Here is a 20,289-nt window from a genome sequence, read left to right on the forward strand (position 1 = left end):
CAGTAATTTTGAAGTCTTTCTGAGAAGTGTGCCTCTCAGGATGATGAACTGTGCTTCAAATTGGGTTTGACGTTTTGCCCTGTGTGCGGTCCGTGACTGTTATTTTGCCCGTGAGCTTAAATGAGGGATTTCTTCAGTTTTTTGGTACCACTTCACTGCTAACATTTCTGTGCTTGGTGATTCACAGGACAAGGCCCGCAACCAGCCGCTCCAGCCGCTCCAGCAGCTGTTCCTGCAGTCAACAAACCTTTCCAGCAGAACGGCACTCCGTCAGCAGGTGAGATGCTGTTCAGCGCCTTGTGATGCCCAGGGCGCTGTCGGAGAGCCCAAGCAGAGGGTGCTTAATTTGTATTTTAGGTGCTTACTGCACGCCAGTCCCACTGCAGCACTGGGCAAGTCAAATGTTCCTGCTAGGTTGAGGCTGGGGAAGAGTGTGATAAGCAGCCATGGGATGAAATTTAACTGTTTGGGTTTTTTATTTAAAATTAATATAGCTTCCCACGGTTCACCCTCACACTGCCTCCCCCACTCGAGGGCTGAACATTTGTAATGTAGATGCTTTACTTTTAATGTAATAGTGAAAAGAATTTCCTTGTTAACCTTTTTAGGATAGATGGTTATATTAATGTACATCTGCAGTACTATCCGTTGCATTGTGCCAACCGTTCTCATTTCCAGTTTAGATCTCTCTCGAGCATTGTATGCTTGCAGAACTGCATCTCATATCCCTTAATTGTGCATTTGTGTTGGGTTGCAATCTAGAACAATTTTTAACAAGCGATCTGATCACAGTATGCCAGTTAAATCAAGCTACCATGGGAGTGTATGGCTATGTAATGCCCAGTGAACTAAATGGATATAGTATTATAAAGGACTGGCATTTATGTATTGCCTTTCATTCCCTTTGTGAGGACTAAAGCTTTGCCAAGGGTATGTTGTGATCTTGACCATTAGTATATGCGCTCAACACACTCTACCATTCTACTGTTTGCACAAAGCCTGTGTCTGACAGCATGCATTGCTGTCAAAACATTCCTTACTGTCTGATCTTGGATGGAGTGCAACACTGTTGCGCACTGCAATTTACCACATCATAGGGTGGTTTGTCCATACTCCGTTAGTCCATATTGCTTCCACGTTCCTTGGATGGTCGTATATAATATTTTGTGATTATTCAAATTATATTTTAGTGTCCTATTCACCCTGTGCAGTCTGAATTAATGGTTTGCCATTGCCTGTGTGCATTTTCGTTCTGAATAATCAGTAAATAAAATGATTCAAAAATGGAAAGAAAAAGGCTTGAGTTGGATGTGGTTGGTCGAGATGATGACTTCTGGCTGAAACTTAGTTTTGGTGCAATTTCTGAATCCTTATTATGGCAGGAATGTGACCTGAAGGCATGTAGCTTCGGTGAAGCGCTAGATGTATTGATGTTTGATGAAACAGAGCACTTTTTGAAGAAATCTGTCCATCTGACTTGAAATCAGTAGTTTACTTCTAGTGGCTGATTAGGTTGAGGAGTCCATTTAGGCGTGGACTCCTAGTGATTACCCTTGAGTTTAGTACCATTTTCACTGGAGGCAACTGGGCTCCACCGAAAATTGGATTATTTCCTATCCCTGAGCAGACTATATATGCTGCTAAACTGTTTCCTGGTGGGGGGTTTCAACATTTGCTCAACTGCTTATAACTGTATTGCAGTAGTAATTGTGCCTCAGTCTTCACGAAAGCAAGATAATGTGGGTTGATAAATACAGCAGAAAATTTAACTGGGATTTCAAGCTCCATAAAGTAGATTTGGGAGGCAAGTATAACTGTCTGGGTCTCATTGATTAAAGGTTGTCCTGGGAACCCTTATCAACATAGAAACGCTTCATGATGAATACTGCTATGCGAGCATAGGAAGGGTTTTAAAATTCAGTCATGATTTGGGGACTCAATCTTTGCAACTCACTTTATTGACGTCAGCTCTGTATAAGGCTGCATATGTAGATGTGGGATTGTTGTTACATCAGGTCACTGGCCTATGCAACTCCATCCTGGTGTAACTGTACGACTCTAACCATTTTGGTGGCCAGATCATGACCACACACGTTTTCTGAATGACCTACTAGGCAAATGAAACAACCTGCTTTTGCTTCTTTAGAAATACCTGAGTAACATCCCTTGATTTAAGATGCCAAATGAGATATTGTTCTCTACTACCGATCTATAAATTCTTACGACCAATAAATAATTAGGATCTTTAGAAATTGAATAGCATCATATTTACAATAAAATCGTCACTTTAACGTTCTAAAAAGTTTTGCCAGTTTTCAAAGAGGCAAATACATTAGCAACATTTTGAGTTCCAATATCTCAATCACTCCCTCACCCATGTGTCTCATCCCCTGGATACCCATTCTTTAGCTGGGTGTAAGAAAGTGCGTCTTTTTAACATGGTCACCCCCACGTTTTGCTCACTGGTACTGATGCTTTTGATTGGAAGTGCACTGGGTGCCTGCTAACCAGGCCCCAGTCACTTTTCCTAAAACAATACAAATGTTGATTGTAAACCAATTGGCAGTGGCTTTAGCCCCATTGTAAGAGCTTGGTAAATGGTACCCCTGATACCCAGGACATGGGTACTAAAGAGGGACCCTAAGGGCTGCAGCATGTATTATTCCACCCAAAGGAACTCGCACACAAACTACATACAGATTGCCATTGCAGGATACGTGAAATGGTGCAAGCCATTCTGAAAACACGACATGGCACACACCCTCTGTGCAGTGCCCTAGCATACACTACATTTACTATATGTAAGTCACCCCTACAGCAAGCCTTTAGAGCCCTAAGGCAGGGTTCATTATATTGCATGCAAGGGCAAATCTGCACTAGCCTCTGTGATGCCTAGTAAAATTGTTAGTCGTTACAAGTGTTCAGGAAGCCATTTTAAGAACATGTACTGGGCACTGGACATTACAAGTTACCCAGCTACATGATGGCTTCACCAAAAGTAATGGGGCTTGGCATCACAAATCTTGTCTCAATAAATCCGTACTGATGCGATTATCAGATTTATGAAGACATATACCCAGAGAGCACCAGAGAGGTGCCCCCTGTAGCCCTACTAGTCTTAGTGTTTTGGTATCTTCCAGCCTGCCACCACAGACGAGTTTCTGACCCCCCGCAAGGTAGAGCACACTGAGGTCAGAAACAATGCCTGCTCGATAGAAGTTGGTCTCACCTCCTCCAGCAGGCTGGCTAGTAATTTAGCATATCAAGGCCAGAGGCTTCAAAGCCTCTGCCACCCCGGCTTCTCTCCTGACCTGGGGAACGCCAGCCTCTGCCCTGGGGCCCATTTGATACCAGAGTAGACGGGAAATTTGATATTCAGGAGGAGTATTCCACTCACAGGCTAGTCACACCCCTAAGGTGGCTACCTGAAGTGAACAGCCAAAGAAGGGTTTCACCATCTTGATTTTTGGTGAAATTGAGATGTCTGGGTTATGCCTTCTCCCCACAGAAAGTGATCATATAGTGTTGTCACCCTAGTGACAGGTAGCCCATTGGCTACTACCATATACTCCCCTGAAACGCCCCATAATTAAATATTTAAGTCCCCCACCCCCCCCCCCCCCCCCCCCCCCCCCGAAACAGACCGATTTGACTATCTGGGAACAGAAGTACAAAGAAGAGATGCCACAATGAGAACAAAGGACCTGCACAGAAACCGGTGCCAAACCCTGCCTTGCTGCTTGCTCCTTAACAGTTGCAAAGACCTGACTCGTCTTGCGGCTGTGCATTATCACCAACACTTGGAGACGCTTAGACAACCCAGCTATCGTCTCTCATTAGGTGGAGGAGGCATCCCCTTGCATCTGTAGGTCCCAAGCACATCTGCCCGGTTTACCGTGTTGTTGGGCATCAGGCTCACTGAGGTATCACCACTCAGGCTGAGGTTTTTGTGACTCTAGGTGGTCAGCCCTGTGTCTCTGCCGAGTTTCAGATGCTAGATCCTCCGTTAGTCCCTCTTCACCAATACCCTGAGTAGCGGGGCACTTGCACCAGTCAAGACTTGTTCTTCACCCAGCCTGGACACCACCGCCTTGGAAGCCTTTCTGCATGTCTAGGGACTTCAGGACCAACCAGACTCGCGACCAGAGTGGCCCGTCTGTCTTGTTTTTCCCTCTTCTGCAGATCTACCAACAATCGCAGTCTCAAACGCAAGTACCCAGCCAGCCAAGCACGATTTCACCTGAGTCCACGACTTCTGATTACGCCCCCTTGACTTATGAGTACCCTCGACCTGAGTCCTCCTTTGGGTTCAGCTGGGCTTTTCCCCCCCAAGTCACCCATTGCAGCCTCTTTGTTTCAGTTTCCCTCGACTTTTGCTAATGCAGCGCTCGAGGCTACTATCCCGACCAGCACCTCTGTACCTGTAAACACCAGGGTAAGTAAAAAGAAACTGCTGGTGGTACTTTGGACCATGGCTCCATAGCACCTTAAGTCCCAAAGGGCATCCCTGAACTCCGACTGCAAGTACCATTTTGCTACATGTGTTGTTCCTCCCATAGGTTAACATTGTAGGGTTCCAGGCTCATGTCTCAATACTATTATTAAAGTTACTTCATGGTTTACTTCTAAAATCAACATCTCCGAATTCACTAAAGTTATTCTAAACATCTTTGGGGGATATTAGCAACAAATGGCAATATTTATCGCGAACTGCGTTTAGCGCGAGATTTTTTATCGCCGTCGAACACCGGAATCTATCTACGTTTTAGCAGCGTATTAGCAACACGCTGCTAACGGATGATATCTTCCCTTTCCGGCAAAAATGGACGGCGATAGATTTAGCGCAACGGCGATAAATAGCCTCACACTAACGTAAAAAAAAGTGGCGATGGGCCAATTAGTGACAGAATCGCATCGCTAATTGGCACCAGGCCTACATTTCTCACATTCAGGGGGAAAATGCACTACAAAAGGCCCGCCAAGCAGGAAAAAAAAAAAACACAGAAAATAGTAGGCCTGGGTGGTAAATTCCGCTCCGCTCGCGGGATTTGCAGAATTTTGGCAGTTCCGCGGAGTACACGGAATAGCTGAAAATTCCGCGATACGTGGCTTAGTGGAATTTTTTTCCTTGTGCGCGCTTTTAAAATGTGTGTTCGCGGTAGCGACTTACCGGGATCCCTGCGTTCGCTGACGAGTTTTCCTATCCGTTCGTGAGCGCCACAAGATTTTGGTAGCCGGCGGTGCGATCCCGCAAGTGTGTGCGATCGCAAACACGTCATTCGGACTAGCCATTGGACATCCGCGGTCGCGAACAGGAACCACGCATCGCGAGCGGGCGGGACAAGTGAAACAAGATGGGCAAGTTCGCGAGATATTTCCCCACCAAGCATGCAAACAGCGTCCCCGAAAAGGAAAAATGCATCGCGAACGGGCGGAACAAGCAATTCCGCATGCTCGCGGAGATTTTTTACCGTTTCGCTGAACTTTACGTAAAGCGACTACGCAAATTCTGCCCACCCCTATAAAATAGCAGAGGAGTCATGGATGAAGCTGGGACCAGTGCAGAGGCCACAAACCACACCACAAATCCCCAGGCGGACCAGCCAGAGACCCGTGTGAAGGCCAAGAGGAAGATGAATCCCAAGTTCAGCCAGCAGGAAAACCAGGTCCTGATTGCGGAGGTGACTGAACACCAACAAGAACTGTTTGTCACCTCCACAGGGACATTGGCGAGAAAAAAAGAAATATGGCAGGACATTGTGTCCAAGGTGAATGCCATCGGAGAGAGGACGATGACAGTGGACAACTGCAAGAAGCATTTAAGAATCATATAGGGAGTGACAGGTAGCCCATTGGCTACTATCATATACTCCCCTGAAACGCCCCTAAATTAAATATTTAGGTCCCCCCCCCGAAACAGACTGATTTGACTATCCGGGAACAGAAGAAGGACAAAGAAGAGATGCCACAATGATGCCCTGCACAGAAACAGGTGCCAAACCCTGCCTTTCTGCTTTATCCTTAATGGTTGCAAAGACCTGACTCATCCTGCGGGTGTGCATCATCCCCAACACTTGGAGGCACTTCACCAACCAGCTAGCATCTCCCTTTAGGTGGAGGAGCCATCCCCTTGCATCTGTAAGTCCCAAGCGCATCTGCCCTGGCATGATACTAAGCGCAAGACCAAGGGGAAACTAGCAGCCAACCTGAAAGCAGCAAAGCAGACTGGAGGTGCGAGTCCAGCGCTACAGGAGGAGATGGATGAGTTGGAGGAGCAGGTGTCCGGAGTCATCAGTGATGAGACCGTGGTCGAAGTTGCAGGCCAGGATGCTGCTGAACGTGACCAGATAGAACAGGGTGAGTAACAACCAGGGACTAGGGGGGACTGGGCTGGATGGGCCCAATGGCACTCATGCACAATTAAATATATTGCAGTGCATACCCACAATTACTGTGGATCATGTCCCGCATACCCTTGTCCATGGTGGCATAGACACATATCGCCCCACTCAAACAATACATTGCAAGACACATATTGGCAGGCACACAGACTGGAAATGTGCACAGAAAAGTAAGTCCAATATAGTCCAAGATCTACATCCGACCACAAAATAAGTGCTACATCAAATGGCAAAGTGGCATATTAACTGGAGATGCGTCAGGGTGGCAAAATGGCCCCCTTGCCTCATTACCGCGCATATACAAATCGTCTGCACAAGGACGCAGCTCTCTGATGCCAAAATGAGGATGCACTGTGAATGTGACTGATCATGTGCACGAAAATTCTGACATCCTCCCGCATCTCCAGGCAATGTGTCTCCTTGCCTGTTAATGAGATGCAGTCCTCTGTACACCAAGTTGGGAAGCATCTAGTGGGTCTGCATACCAGACACAAATACAATGTCACAACAACGTGACCAGGTAGGCCACTGGATGAAAGATGCACATCCAAAAATGCACACAAACCGCAGACTTCACTCAAAGGGCGATGGAATACAACGAGCAGGGGGTGCTATGCCTACAACACCACCGTACGTGGACAATGCAGATCAGGAATGTCACACAAATATGTACTGCATGCCTTGTCTGTGTGACATACTCACAGAACCGCAATGTGCCTGTAAAGCAGTATGACAACCAAAGTATGACAACAAGCAAGGATAGCAAAGTTGCAACAATTAATAACAAAGGCCCAAATGGCACCCTCAACCCTTAGGTCAAATTACACTCCACCCCCAAGTGTACACATCTGCCATACAGAAAACCGCATTCTACATCAGCCCTGATGTGAGTTGCCCATCACACCATGTGCAATTAAACTTTACTGTTTGGTAACTCAACTGTGTCAGTGAACAAATATGCAGTCAGGTAGTTATCACTCACACGCCAAGCCAGGCATTGAATACCAGAACCAGGACAGCATGTATCATTCATGTCAGCAGCTGCGTGGCACATACACAAACACACATCATCCTGCCATTTGCATCTCCTGTGAGGGTGGGGGTGACTAGGCCTGAGCACCATAAATAGGCATTAGGTAAAACACATGCATCAAATCACGGACCACTTACACAACACACGAGGGGTCAACCTTGAGGGTAATGGGTGTTGACAATGTCAGTTCAGACAGCAACAATAGAAACTCATGCTGCACCATACTCTCAGCTGGTAAGTAAATGCGTGCGGAGTAATGTTACCAATTGGGACAGAGGAGTTCGTACACCTGATCCTAAGTCAATCAGGAAATGACCCCAAGGAGACCACTTGACAACACCATTGCAGTGGCCAAACCTGCCAATGAGATTCATAGGGCCATCTTTGCTGTGTGTTTGAGGAACGTGCCATTGATATGCTTGGCCCAAAGATACGCACTGCCACTTCTGTGAAGCTGGTATGCAGCATACCTACAAATTCACAGTGCCGAACTGTGTCTAAGCACTTACGGACTGAAAAGCCCTGCTTTCTTGTGCATCATCGGGCACACTTGCACAGTCTTCTCAGTCAAGGATGTACATGCATTTCATGTCATCTCACAGTCATCAGCAACCCCACTTACATGTCTCCTCTCCTATCTGCGTTCTGTAATCCACATGCATGACAGAACCCATGGACCTAGGGGCGTATTGACAAGGAAATGGCGGAGAGAGGCATTAGCCTTCTTGACTTAACGCCTCTCTCCGCCACATTGGAAAAGCAAAGGCTGCACCATATTATCAATGATATGGTGCAGACTTGCGTTTTCCCCTGCGGACTTGCGTTTCCCCCTGCGATGGCGCTAAGTTTCACAACTTGGCTCCAACACAGGCACCCCTGCACCAGAGTGCAAGGGTGTGTGTGTGCAGGGGAGGTTTGTTTATGTACAGGAAGGTGCCCCTTCCTGCACATAATCAATCCTAGAACACCATGTTGTAACTTCCATGTGTGCTGCTTCGTGCAGCACACAGGAAAGTTACAATATGGAATATTAAAAAATGTTTATGTATGTACAGGAAGGACCACCTTCCTGTACATATACAAACCATGTCATTTTGCTTTTGCCATGTGTGCTGCACAAGGCAGCACACATGGAAAAAGCAAAAACGATGAGAAAAAAGCATTCATCCTCGTTTTGCCAAATTAAGACCAGGATTTCACTGGTGTTAAATTGTGCTCTGCTACCTATGAACGCCGCTCTTATTAATAGGTGGCAGCGTCAAATACAATGGGTGTTGAGGTGGAACGCCCACTACAACACACACTGCACGCCCCTTTCACGCTAAACGCAGTGTGAAAGGGTGCCTTATTAACAAGGAAGCCTTAATACACGTGAGGTGGCTTAGCGCTGCCTCTGTAATAATGCGAGAACCCTATTGCCAACACAACGTCACTAAAAGTGACGTTGTGTTGGCAATAGGGGCTTGATAATATGCACCTTAATTTCAATGTGTTTCACTGACTAGGGATGGGCAAAGTTACAACTGTGAGACAAATGCATTGCTCCACCTTCACTTACCGATTTGTACACACTTCTGATTTCCACAATACACCATCACACTGTAGGCAAGGAACATGTGATACACACCCATACTGCATACTACAACGTTGATCATTTGACCCTGACATCCATGACACCTCACAATATATGATGTCCAAACTCACCAGTGGCGTGTGGGTCCTCAAACCTGTCGATGTCCCCCTGTGTGATTGGTGGCCAACCATCTGTGAGACCACAAAATAAATGTGTGTTGGTATCTGACGTTAAATCGTGTGTCATATTCCTCAAATCATCACCATAACTGAAAATGCTATTTAACTGTAGTGTTGCGTTTCATGTTGGCTACATGATTGGTTCCACTTTGACTGCCATTCACACCAGACCTGTGAATGCCGAGTCTGGTCAAACAAGACAATAATGCTAGCTAACATGCACATAATAGTTGTGTGACACATCCACAAGACCCCATTTCTACATGCAACATGATGTTATACATGCTCTGTGTACGATTGCATTGCTGCAGATTGCACAAGGCAGTTTCACAGATGTTATTGGTGTATGACAATCTGGGGATGTCCCATTTCCTTTGAGCATTTGTTCCTATTAAATACAATTGTCACACAGTAACTATGTACAATGCCAGCGTAGCTAATGTACCACAATTTTAGGACAGCATTTTTACACTAACTTTTGGCCAGCACACAGCTCCCATAATCAATGACTTGGATTGTTCATGTACAGTCACCCTTCCTGTATACAAACAATCTTTATCCTGCACGCAGTTTTTGCGCAGTTGCTCCAGCGCAGAAGGTCACACAAACTAGCACCCTATGCTTGTCAATATGATGCACGGTTGTGTCTCGGATGTGCCAACATTAGGCGTGAACTCATTACGTCTCCCACCTCACTCAGCAACCTTTTTTCACTTTGACACCAGTGTCACACACTGCATTATTTTTGTTTGTTACAGTATTCACGATTCAATGTGGAGTTTGTACTTACCAGGTCAGTCATGACTCCCGCATAGTCCAGTAAGTCAGCTTCACAGGCCACTGGCGCATGGTACGGTCCACTACAAGAACCGGAGCATCTTCACCCGCACACGCTCCCACTTCAGCTTCCGCACACTTGCATTGTATCCTGCAAGGATACGCCTTCCCTCTCCAACATCAAGGGCAGGTAGAATTTAACCATCCACAGGAAGCCCCCCATACCCCTCGGACATCTTACATTTTTGTAAGATTTTAATTAATCAAACAAATAAAATACTACTACCCTCGGACATCCAGCCCTCCCTGCCCACAGCCAGCATCTCCCTGCACACCTGTGACCCCACTGCAAAAATAAAAAAAAAGAACCCTCAATAATATCCCAAACAACAATAAAGAAAGTTAACTACCCCAAGACAAACACCCAACAAGATTGAGGACAGGAGATAAGAAAACACGTAAAGACCAGTACACAACACTTCACAGACACTATCAGCAGGACACATCAACACTCCAAATCTCAAAACTGCAGCACACACCACCAAACTCCTCCAACACACTCCACAATCACCAGCAATGTGCTCAAAAGTGAAAGTGTATAACACTCTTCCAGTATACAGGAAGCATGCAGACATCACTTCCTGTGTGTTTGCAGCCCATTTTTGACAGAGCGGTGAAAATCTGCACGCAAATAGGCTCATGAGTAATATTTTGTATTGTCCAATGTATTTAGCGATGTATTTTCCATCGAGCGTATGAAAAAAGCATCGCGTAATCGATTTAGCGGTCAGATCTTCACGCTAAGGCAAGTTCATACACAGATGTACAGTCTTAGAGCACAATTCACATTTCAGACCCCAATAACATGAAAAGCTTGTTTAGCACACAAATGACACCCTAAATATAATATTTCAACCCAGATGACATCCTAAATTGCATATTTCACGACAAATCAATCAATCAAGGGAATTGTAAGTGTGCTACTCACCCGTGGGGGTCACAAGGCGCTGGGGTGGGGGAGGGGTGCACAGATCTGTTAGCCTAAGAGCTAGGTCTTGAGGGGCTTCATGAAGGTGTTCAGGGAGGGGGCGTGTTTGTCTGCCGGTAGCTCGTTCCAGGTCTTGGCTGCAATGTGAGAGAAGGATCTTCTGCCTGCTCTGGCTCTGTGGATGCGAGGGGTTTCGCCAGTGAGTTTTGTCAATTGGAGGTTTCTTTTGGGTACGTGGAAGTCGATTCTGTCATTGAGGTATTTATGTCCGTTGTTGTGTAGGCTTTTGTAGGTGTGGGTGAGGATGTTGAAGCTGACTATTTTCTCCACTGTGAGCCAGTGGAGTCTTCTTAGGTGTTGGCTGATGTGTTCGTGCCAGGGCATGCCGAGGATGAGTCTGACGGCGGTGTTCTGTATTGTCTGGAGTTTGCAGAGTATGGATTTGTTGATGCCGGCGTAGAGTGCGTTTCCGTAGTACAGTCTGCTGGTGATGAGTGCATGGGTGACTGTATTCCTTGACTTGGGGGATCCATTTGAAGGACTTGCAGAGGATGCGCAGTCTGTTGATGCAACTGTAGGTGACGGCATTGAACTTTTGGTTCATGTTGAGTGATGAGTTGAGTATGATGCGGAGGTTTATGGCGTGGTCTGCGAGGGGAGGTGGTCTTCTGAGGGTCGTCAGCCACCAGGTGCTGTCCCATGCTAAAGGGGTGGTTCCAGGGACGAGGTCTTCTGTCTTCTCGGCGTTGAACTTCAGGCAGCTCTTGGTCATCCAGACTGCGTCAGGTTGCATTCCTTTCTGGAAGTTGATTGGCGGTGGTAGGGTCTTTGGTGAGGTAGAGGATGAGCTGGGTATCGTCAGCGTAGGATAGGATGTTGAGGCCATGTTGTTGGACGATTGCTGTGAGGGAGGCCATGTAGATGTTGAAGAGGGTCGGGCTCATTGATTACCCCTGTGATACTCCGCAGGTGATTGACGTGGGATCAGAGATGAAGGGTTGGCAGTCTGATCCTTTGCTTTCTTAACGGTGAGGAATGATCGGATCCAGTCCAGGGCTGTACCTTGGATGCCTGCGTCGTGTTGCCTGGTGACTAGTGTGCGGTGGGAGACGACGTTGAAGGCTGCTGAAAGGTCGAGTAGGATAAGATCTGCGTAGTGGCCTCGGTCCAGGAGGATGTGGATGTCGTCAGTCACGGCAAGTAGGGTGGTCTCAGTGCTGCGGTTGCTTCGGAATCCGGATTGTGACGGGTCGAGGATGGCGTTCTCTTTGATGAATCGTGTCAGTTCCCTGTTGACTGTTTTCTCTGCTTCTTTGGCTGTGAAGGTGAGGAGCGAGATGTGCCGGTAGTTATTGAGGTCGGTAAGGTCAGCTGTGTGCTTCTTGAGCAGGGGCCTGACTTATGCGTGCATCCAGTTGTCTGTGAAGGTGTCTGTTTTGAAGGTGGTGTTGATGTTGTGTTGTAGTTCGTGTGCGATGGCAGACGCAGCTCTGTGTTAGATGTGAGGGGGGCAGGGGTCTGTGTGGGCCCCCGAGTGGATGCCTTTTATGGTGGAGGCGGTGTCTTCAGCCGTGACTGGTGTCCAGTTGGAGATGGTGGGCTGGTTGGTGTCTCGGGGAAAGGGGGGGAGGGGCGGGGGGGCTGGCTGTTGCGTCCGGTGTGTGGCTCTCAAACTTGTCATAGAGGTTTATGATCTTGAGGTGAAAGTAGGTTCAAAGCTTATTGCAGATGACACCCTAAATAGCATCTTTTACCCCATTTCACGCCCATTTGTCATCTTTTACCCCATTTCACACCCTAATTTAATTATTTAACACGACAGACACACAAATTATTTACCACAAACGACACCCTACAATTATGAATTTAGCACAGCGGACACCCTATAATTCATGATTTACACAAAATGACATGCAAAATATTTGAATTTGGTACCACAATTTACACCATGAAAACTCAACTTTTGCACAATTGACACTCTAAAAAGCATCTCTGTACTGAGGAGACATACCCACCATGAATTGACTATTGTGATATTATTTGCACTTATTGTGCAACGTGAACTTTTCAGAGTGATGTACTTATGCAGGAGAGTAACATGCAGACAGGGTCTGTGTGTTTATTGGCACAAACCATGATTGGGGTCATTTTGCACTGATATACATTTAATAAGGGTTGTCACAATGTGACGTGCTCCGGTGAAGAAATTGTTTATTATTCGGTTCCTTCGGGCAGTTCCAGCTGCATTAACTGTGGGGTGTGCTCCACCTGCCTCATCTTCATCATCATCCTGGTCATCGTCTGGTGCAGCAGGCACTTGGATCCATGAGGCATTGGTACGCACACATAAATTGTGCAATACACAACATGCTATGATGATCACCATTTCGGGGCTGTACAGCAGTCTGCCACCTGTGATGTCCAGGCAACGAGAACGTGACTTTAGCATGTCAAATGTGTGCTCCACAATGGACCGGGAGAGTCTGTGGGCCGCATTATACTGCCTCTGGGCCTGGGTGGTGGGGTTTCAGAGGGGTGATCACCTGTAACATGTGATGGAGAGGTGTGTCCATTAGTGGTTATGCATGCTGTGTTGATTGTTTTGTGGTGTGTGATTAGTGCTATTTTGGAATTCATGTTAGCCATGTGTCGCTTCTGACTATTTACCAGCATCAATGCTAATTACATTACCTCACAGTTGATCCTCCCTCCCCTGAGCCGATTTGATTGTGTGCGCTGCGCGGTTGCATCACTGGCACTCCTACTGTGCAACAATGTTATGGCCATCTGCGCATATCCTCAGGCCTAACACGAACACCAGCAGGCACCCTGGCTCCCCTACCGTCTAGTGATAGCACTCATCCGCCCTCCTCGCAGTCAACGCCATGAGAACGTTTAACTGCCAATAGGCCACACCAGACACTGCTCACGTTCAGTTGTGCTGCAGCCGCCAGACCGCACAACACATGCAGTTTCATGTCCAGACCTGCCACAAAGCAACACTCAGCAGCCCCCTCAACTGCAGGGCCCACTAAGGGCAGGAACGCTTCACCCACACCATCAACATCATCAGACGCCACGCCGTCTACTCCCTGGACTACGTACTCATCCCTGTGCGGAGCCTCCAACTCACATACCACTACTATTCAAAAGCCATTATACTCTGGGAAATATTTGCTGACACCAGACTGTCCCAAATCTTCACCACACTAAGCCACAAGGCAGGGCACACCTTTGACACCTTCGCATGTGTAAACTTCGTCCACTTCATCAACCCCACTAAACGCACATGTAGTGACCACAAACGCATACACTTCCTAGTCGGTCAACCCCAAGCCACCCTAAACCACATCCGAAACCACACAAAGTTAGTGGAGCACCCACAATGCTGCAATCGACACCAATAGCACTAGACCGCGATTTACAGACCTCTATCCCTAACTGTGCATACACACTTGCCCCACTATGCAACTACAACATACAGCATGCAATAAATGTCACCTCGGTCACCAACAACCTCAAGTTGGCAGATGCATCTGCTGACACATGGAGAACACTGGTGCAACATTGAGGCTACCATTAAACATCACCACCTACAAGGACACCAAGCTCATAATCTCCAACAATACGCCCACACACCAAACCGGGCTTCCAGGAAGGATTGCTGTAAGTTGCAACATGGCTGGTCAACAGCTGGGGGGTGCTATACGCAGAGGAGACATGAGTCCTCATCCTCGTAACCAACCCATCAGCATGTGACATCACCTGGTGGGCCAACGCCTTCGGCAGCCCCCCACCCTCACCCAACGCTAGGTGCCTAGGCACCGTATTGGACTCCTCCCTCTCCATGAACCAACAGGTCTACACAGTGGCCTGCAACTGCTTCAACTGCCTCTGCATCCTCCATGCAACCGTCACATGGATCCCCCATTGTCAGGTAAGACAGTCACCCACACAGTCGTTGCCATCAGGCTGGACTACGGAAACACACTATATGCTCACATGGGGAGGTCTGCACTCAGCTTAGTCCTGACTGTCCAGCACAACACCGACACACTGGGCCTTGTGTACATACTTTCCTTATGGATCGAGTCCCTCCGTCGCATATACTTGGTTCCCACCTCTCCTCGCATTAGCAAATGAGTGGTGGAGGGGCTAGGCCTTTGGGGATGGTTTGTCTACATAGCTAGCCACAGTTCCCACAGTTACTTGTGTTGTGTCTGGTAAGTGGGCATGTTGATTGACATGTTGTATGTAACATGTACATTCTCACAATTTTGGGTTGCATGAATGTGGAGTTGAGGCGTGTGGTGTGTTCAGTTAGTACTAACCAACAAGAATTGCATTTCCATATGTGCCATCCTGGTTTATGATGGACTGTCGGAAGATGTAGGAATCATGCACACTCCCTGGGAACTTGGCTATGACATTGGTGTACAGTCCCCGGTGGTCCACTATTGCCTGCACATTCATAGAATGGTTGTGCTTCCTGTTGCGGTATATGGGTGCACTGTCCGCAGGGGGCACAAATAGGACATGTGTGCAGTCCATTGCACTCAACACCTGCGGGAATCCGGCTATGGCGTGAAAGCCTTGCTTGGTCTCAATCTGTTCCAGCACAGTGTTGGAGAAGTTAAGGTGCTGGGGTATCAGGCTGAGTATGCCATCCAAGACAGTCGGAAGGAAGATTGAAAAGGCTGCCTGTGAAACTCCGCCGACTCTGGCCGTTGTTGGTTGGAAGGTCCCAGAGGCCAACATGTGCAGCACAGCCAGCAGCTTTGTCTGCGTAGGGATGTTGGTTCTTCGCTGTTTTGGTGGCGTCAGCCTGTGGGCCATCAGGTTCAGGATGTGTTGGATGGATGTCCTTTTGAGCCTGTGGTGGGCAATGACATCCTCTGGCGTTAGGTCTGCGAGGCTGAGACGTCTGCGCAGGCCCCGCTGTTGTCTTCGGCGCTGCCTCAGTGGTGGTCCTGGGGAAGGTGGCAGTGGTGGTTGTTGCCTTCGTGGTGCTCCAAGCTGAATGATTAATACCTCCATGGCATCTGTGGGTCTTCAGATGGGGCTCTGAGCTAGTCTCCCCTATATACCTCCCTTTATCACCATTTTTAGACCAGCTTTTTTCTGGTCTTAAATTCCTGCAGCTAAAGGGCCTTAGCGCAACATTTTTTTATCGCTTCTCGGGTCCGGCCATCCTTAGTAATAGTGCGATGTGGTGTTAGCGACAGTTTTCCAGATATTTTGAGAAGGAACGCCTACTTTGCATGTCATTAGCGATAACTATCGCTGGCATACAAGGCGATAAAAAACCGTCTGTTATCGCCGGAAAGCTGTCGCTAACGAGCGTTAGCGACAGCTTGGTAATAGGGCGTTGAAAAAAACGCGTTAGCGCCACGAAAGTGCCGCTAACACGGCGATAAATGTCTTGCTAATATGCAGCTTGGTGTCTCAATTCATATAAAAATCTACTCCTTTTGTAAATTGGTTTCGGATTTCATTTTGAGCGTGTGAAACATTTGACTGTGTGTGTACAACGAATGCTAAACACCCCCCTCTGAAAAACCTAGCTGCTTGACCACACTACCACAAACCGAGCACTTGAGATAGAAGGGTCGTCTGGACTTTTTGCGTGGTGTCCTTACTTTGGTATCACCACATAAAAAGCCAGCTTCCTACACTGGGTACCTATAGGAGGGTAGTAAATAACCTCTGCACCTTAGTATCTAGATTTCCTAGATTGGCTTACTTTGAGTATTCCATCACTATCTACTGCCCTGTTAGTGTCCCTGGAACACAAGGTGGTGATCTAGCTTGTTGTGCGAAAAGGTCAATACTGGACTACATTTAACCGCAAATCCTGGAGCTATGTCTTTTAGTTTGTGCCTTATCAAACCTTTTTAGTAAGCACTAGACAGCCCTAACTCCAATCGCAATGCTGTCACTGAGTAAGGTTTTTTTTTTTTTTAACCAACAGCATATTTCAGTACTTTTCCATTCAGATTTTTTTTTAATGTGCAGAATGATAAATTTGAACATACACTACCCCATATAATAATTTAAAATGCCATAAATTATTTGTATTAAGCAGTAAGCAAGGCCTCCGCTTGCATGACTTCTGTTAGCGCTTACTGCATACTTTAATAGTTCGAAATTGTGTATCCACAAGTCTGATGTGGGCCACAATTTCTGTAAACAGATAGTATGTGCTTTTATGGCCCTCAGTAGATCATATTTTTCAGGAGATCCTCCAAGTCCAGTTGTTCTTCAGGAGACACATTGTAAATGAATATTAAATCATTTTCTGGTCAGATCTCAAATACGATTGACCTAGCACTGGTGGTAGACATGCCCATCCATTATTAGTGTTACGAGTATACATACCTGATTTTTTGCAGCACGTTTAACTTCTATTGATCTTAGTGAGCCCGCCGTCCTGGTTTCTGCTAAGTCTGCCAAATCTGTTGTCAACTTTCGTCCAAAAGAGTTTTGAATGCATACTACATTCCTTTCAGCAGATTCTTCCTTTATTCATAGCCCCTTTCCTTACAGTAATTGAGTTAAGTTAATGTGCATTCCTTTAACTTTTTTAGGTCGAGCCTAGAGCAGCGCATGCGCTGCTTGCTCGACTTTTAGAAAGGGGGTTTTCAAAGTGCTACCCACAAGCTTTTGCTGGCCTCAAGCTTGCGTGCACGCGCGCAGCCTCCATCTGCCTTTCTTATCTCTTCCTCCGCATCGCTCAACATTACTTTCACTTTCGCGGCCTCTGAATTTCTCCATCAGGACTTGGTGAGCAATACTGCTTAAGAGTGGTGTGCTTTAACATTCAGGCTAGCTTCCAAATGACATCTTCATTTCCTGTTAAATTCGTGTTTTGAGACACAACTGGAATGTTTACAAATGTTGTGGATGTTGCACTTTGCATCAAATGTTGTGGATGCTCACAGCTAAGACACATTGCTCTTTCACTGCAACAGATTTCATGTGCCTGATTATCTGCATTTGATGTAATGGTTGCTGCAAGAGAATGTTCGCAAGTGCTTGCTTGAGTTATTGGACAACAAACATCAGTATACTGTGGCCTATCATCTAGAGTCTTTATCGATTTTTGCCGTTTTTGTGTCACACATGCATTTGGCTTCTGTGTACGACACCAGCCTCTACCCAGCGAAGAGGGTGGGCTGGTAAGCTCGTGTTTGTGAGCGTTGCACACACTGTGATTTTCGGGGTTCTACACATTTCACGCACCGGACTCCAAGTGTTTGCGTACATGTCACGCACCCTGATTCGCACGCATGCATGCTTGTGTTCATCTCACACACTTTGTTTTTGAGAGTCGCGCACAACATGCTTATGTTTCCGAGATTCTCACTAGGATTCTTGCATATGTGAACATCTTCTATCTTATGTTTCATCCCTGGGGCATCTCAGGCGCACACCAGGCGTCTCGAGAGCGTTAGACTCGCCCATTCTGAGCGTCGAGTGCTGCCGAAAATCGCACACTTGTGTTTATGAGCCTCTGCTACACGTTTGTATTCTCACACCAGGGTTCCCCTGTGTCGTAAAACACACACAGTACCTCACACAGGGCTCGTTTGTTAGCACCTCACACTAGTTTTCCATGTTAATTAGCTTCTGTTTCTATTCATTCTTTACGCTCGGCTTCCCGTGTTTGTGAGGAGCACACACTACCAAACATTACATTGAAAATTACTTGTGTTTAAGTCTCCCACGTACTTGAGTTTGTTGCGCTTGAGAGCATCTCACGCACTGCTCTTTTGTGACCTTGTGCAGTGTACTCAGGGGCATATCGGCAACAACCGGTGATAATTATTGCTAAGCGCACTTAGCGCTAGGTAATTATCGCAAAATGTTATCGCTGAAATAGCGTGCTATTAGCAACACTTATCTCAAAAACGATAAAATTCCAGGTGCAAGCTGCCAATTGTGCGATTATCGCTGGAAATACAGCGATAATCGCATAACGTTTGGCGATAGCTTGCTGATAGGGCAGGGCAGACTCAGCCATGATATCCACCTTCCATTGGATATCATGGCTAAGTCAAACTAAAAGCAGGCGTAAGGAAAGTAGCGGTAACCGGGGTTAGCGCTACTTTTCTTATCGCTATGCTTGTTAGCGCGCCCATTGATAATTGGAGAAATGTCGGTTAGCGACATTTCTCCAGTTATTTGGAGCTGGAATGCCCACTTTGTATCTCATTAGAGATGCAAAGGAGGGCGTTACGGGAAAGGGCGCTAAGGCAAGGATTCACGCGATAGCGTGACCTTGCAGATATAGCGATGAAATTATCGCCGCTTTACAGCCGAAAACGGCCGCAAAAGCTGCGATAATTTTTTTGCGCCGCCTTGTTTGATATGTCCCCCAGTTTGCAAATATCTCCCTGGACCTCTTGTGCTGTGTTCCTTTGCAAACACCACACTTCTGAGTACCACACACACATCCACCTAACTACGCTCATCATCAGTGTGCTTTTCCCGCTCCACATCAGGCTTCTTGCGCGCGTCCCTGTCTCTCTCTCCCTGTCTCTCTCTCCCTGTCTCTCTCTCCCTGTCTCTCTCTCCCTGTCTCTCTCTCCCTGTCTCTCTCTCCCTGTCTCTCTCTCCCTGTCTCTCTCTCCCTGTCTCTCTCTCCCTGTCTCTCTCTCCCTGTCTCTCTCTCCCTGTCTCTCTCTCCCTGTCTCTCTCTCCCTGTCTCTCTCTCCCTGTCTCTCTCTCCCTGTCTCTCTCTCTCCCTGTCTCTCTGTCTCCCTGTCTCTCTCTCTCCCTGTCTCTCTCTCTCCCTGTCTCTCTCTCTCCCTGTCTCTCTGTCTCTCTGTCTCTCTGTCTCCCTGTCTCCCTGTCTCCCTGTCTCTCTGTCTCTCTGTCTCCCTGTCTCTCTGTCTCCCTGTCTCTCTGTCTCTCTGTCTCCCTGTCTCTCTGTCTCTCTCTGTCTCTCGCTCTCACACACGCACACACACACACCCCCCCACCCCTCCTAGCATCTGGCAAGCTTTTCGCATTTGTTAGGTTCTCGCTTTGCACCTCACATACGAGGCTTCTGTTACACGCACCTCATAACTTCGATTCGCACGCTTGTGTGCCTCTTAGTGTACTGCGTTTGCAAACATGTGATAAACTCGCCTTGTGGAGTGTATCGCTGTAAAGTTTAGGCAATACGCAAACATTTCGTGGGCAGCAAACAATTCAAAATGGGCCTAAATGTCCTTGTGCATGATCAGTCGAGTTTTGTCCAACAGAAAAGGCAGCGGCTCCAGGAACACTTACTTCGTTCCCATTTGAACACTGGACAAGATTTATTAAAGCACTCTAGCTCTTCGTCGGGG

General features: G+C 47.1%; 1 protein-coding gene across 1 annotated transcript in view; it reads left to right on the forward strand.

Annotated features, from left to right (window-relative positions):
- Positions 1-20,289, forward strand: part of RPA1 (replication protein A1) — a 258,365-nt gene that overhangs the window by 114,814 nt on the left and 123,262 nt on the right. Inside the window, exon 6 of the mRNA XM_085649076.1 lies at positions 188-277. Within this exon, the coding sequence (XP_085505202.1) occupies positions 188-277 (90 nt within the window). The remainder of the gene's footprint in view (positions 1-187; positions 278-20,289) is intronic.

The sequence above is a fragment of the Triturus cristatus genome, chromosome 3_2, assembly GCF_964204655.1.
Source record: "Triturus cristatus chromosome 3_2, aTriCri1.1, whole genome shotgun sequence".
NCBI classification, from domain to species: Eukaryota; Metazoa; Chordata; class Amphibia; order Caudata; family Salamandridae; genus Triturus; species Triturus cristatus.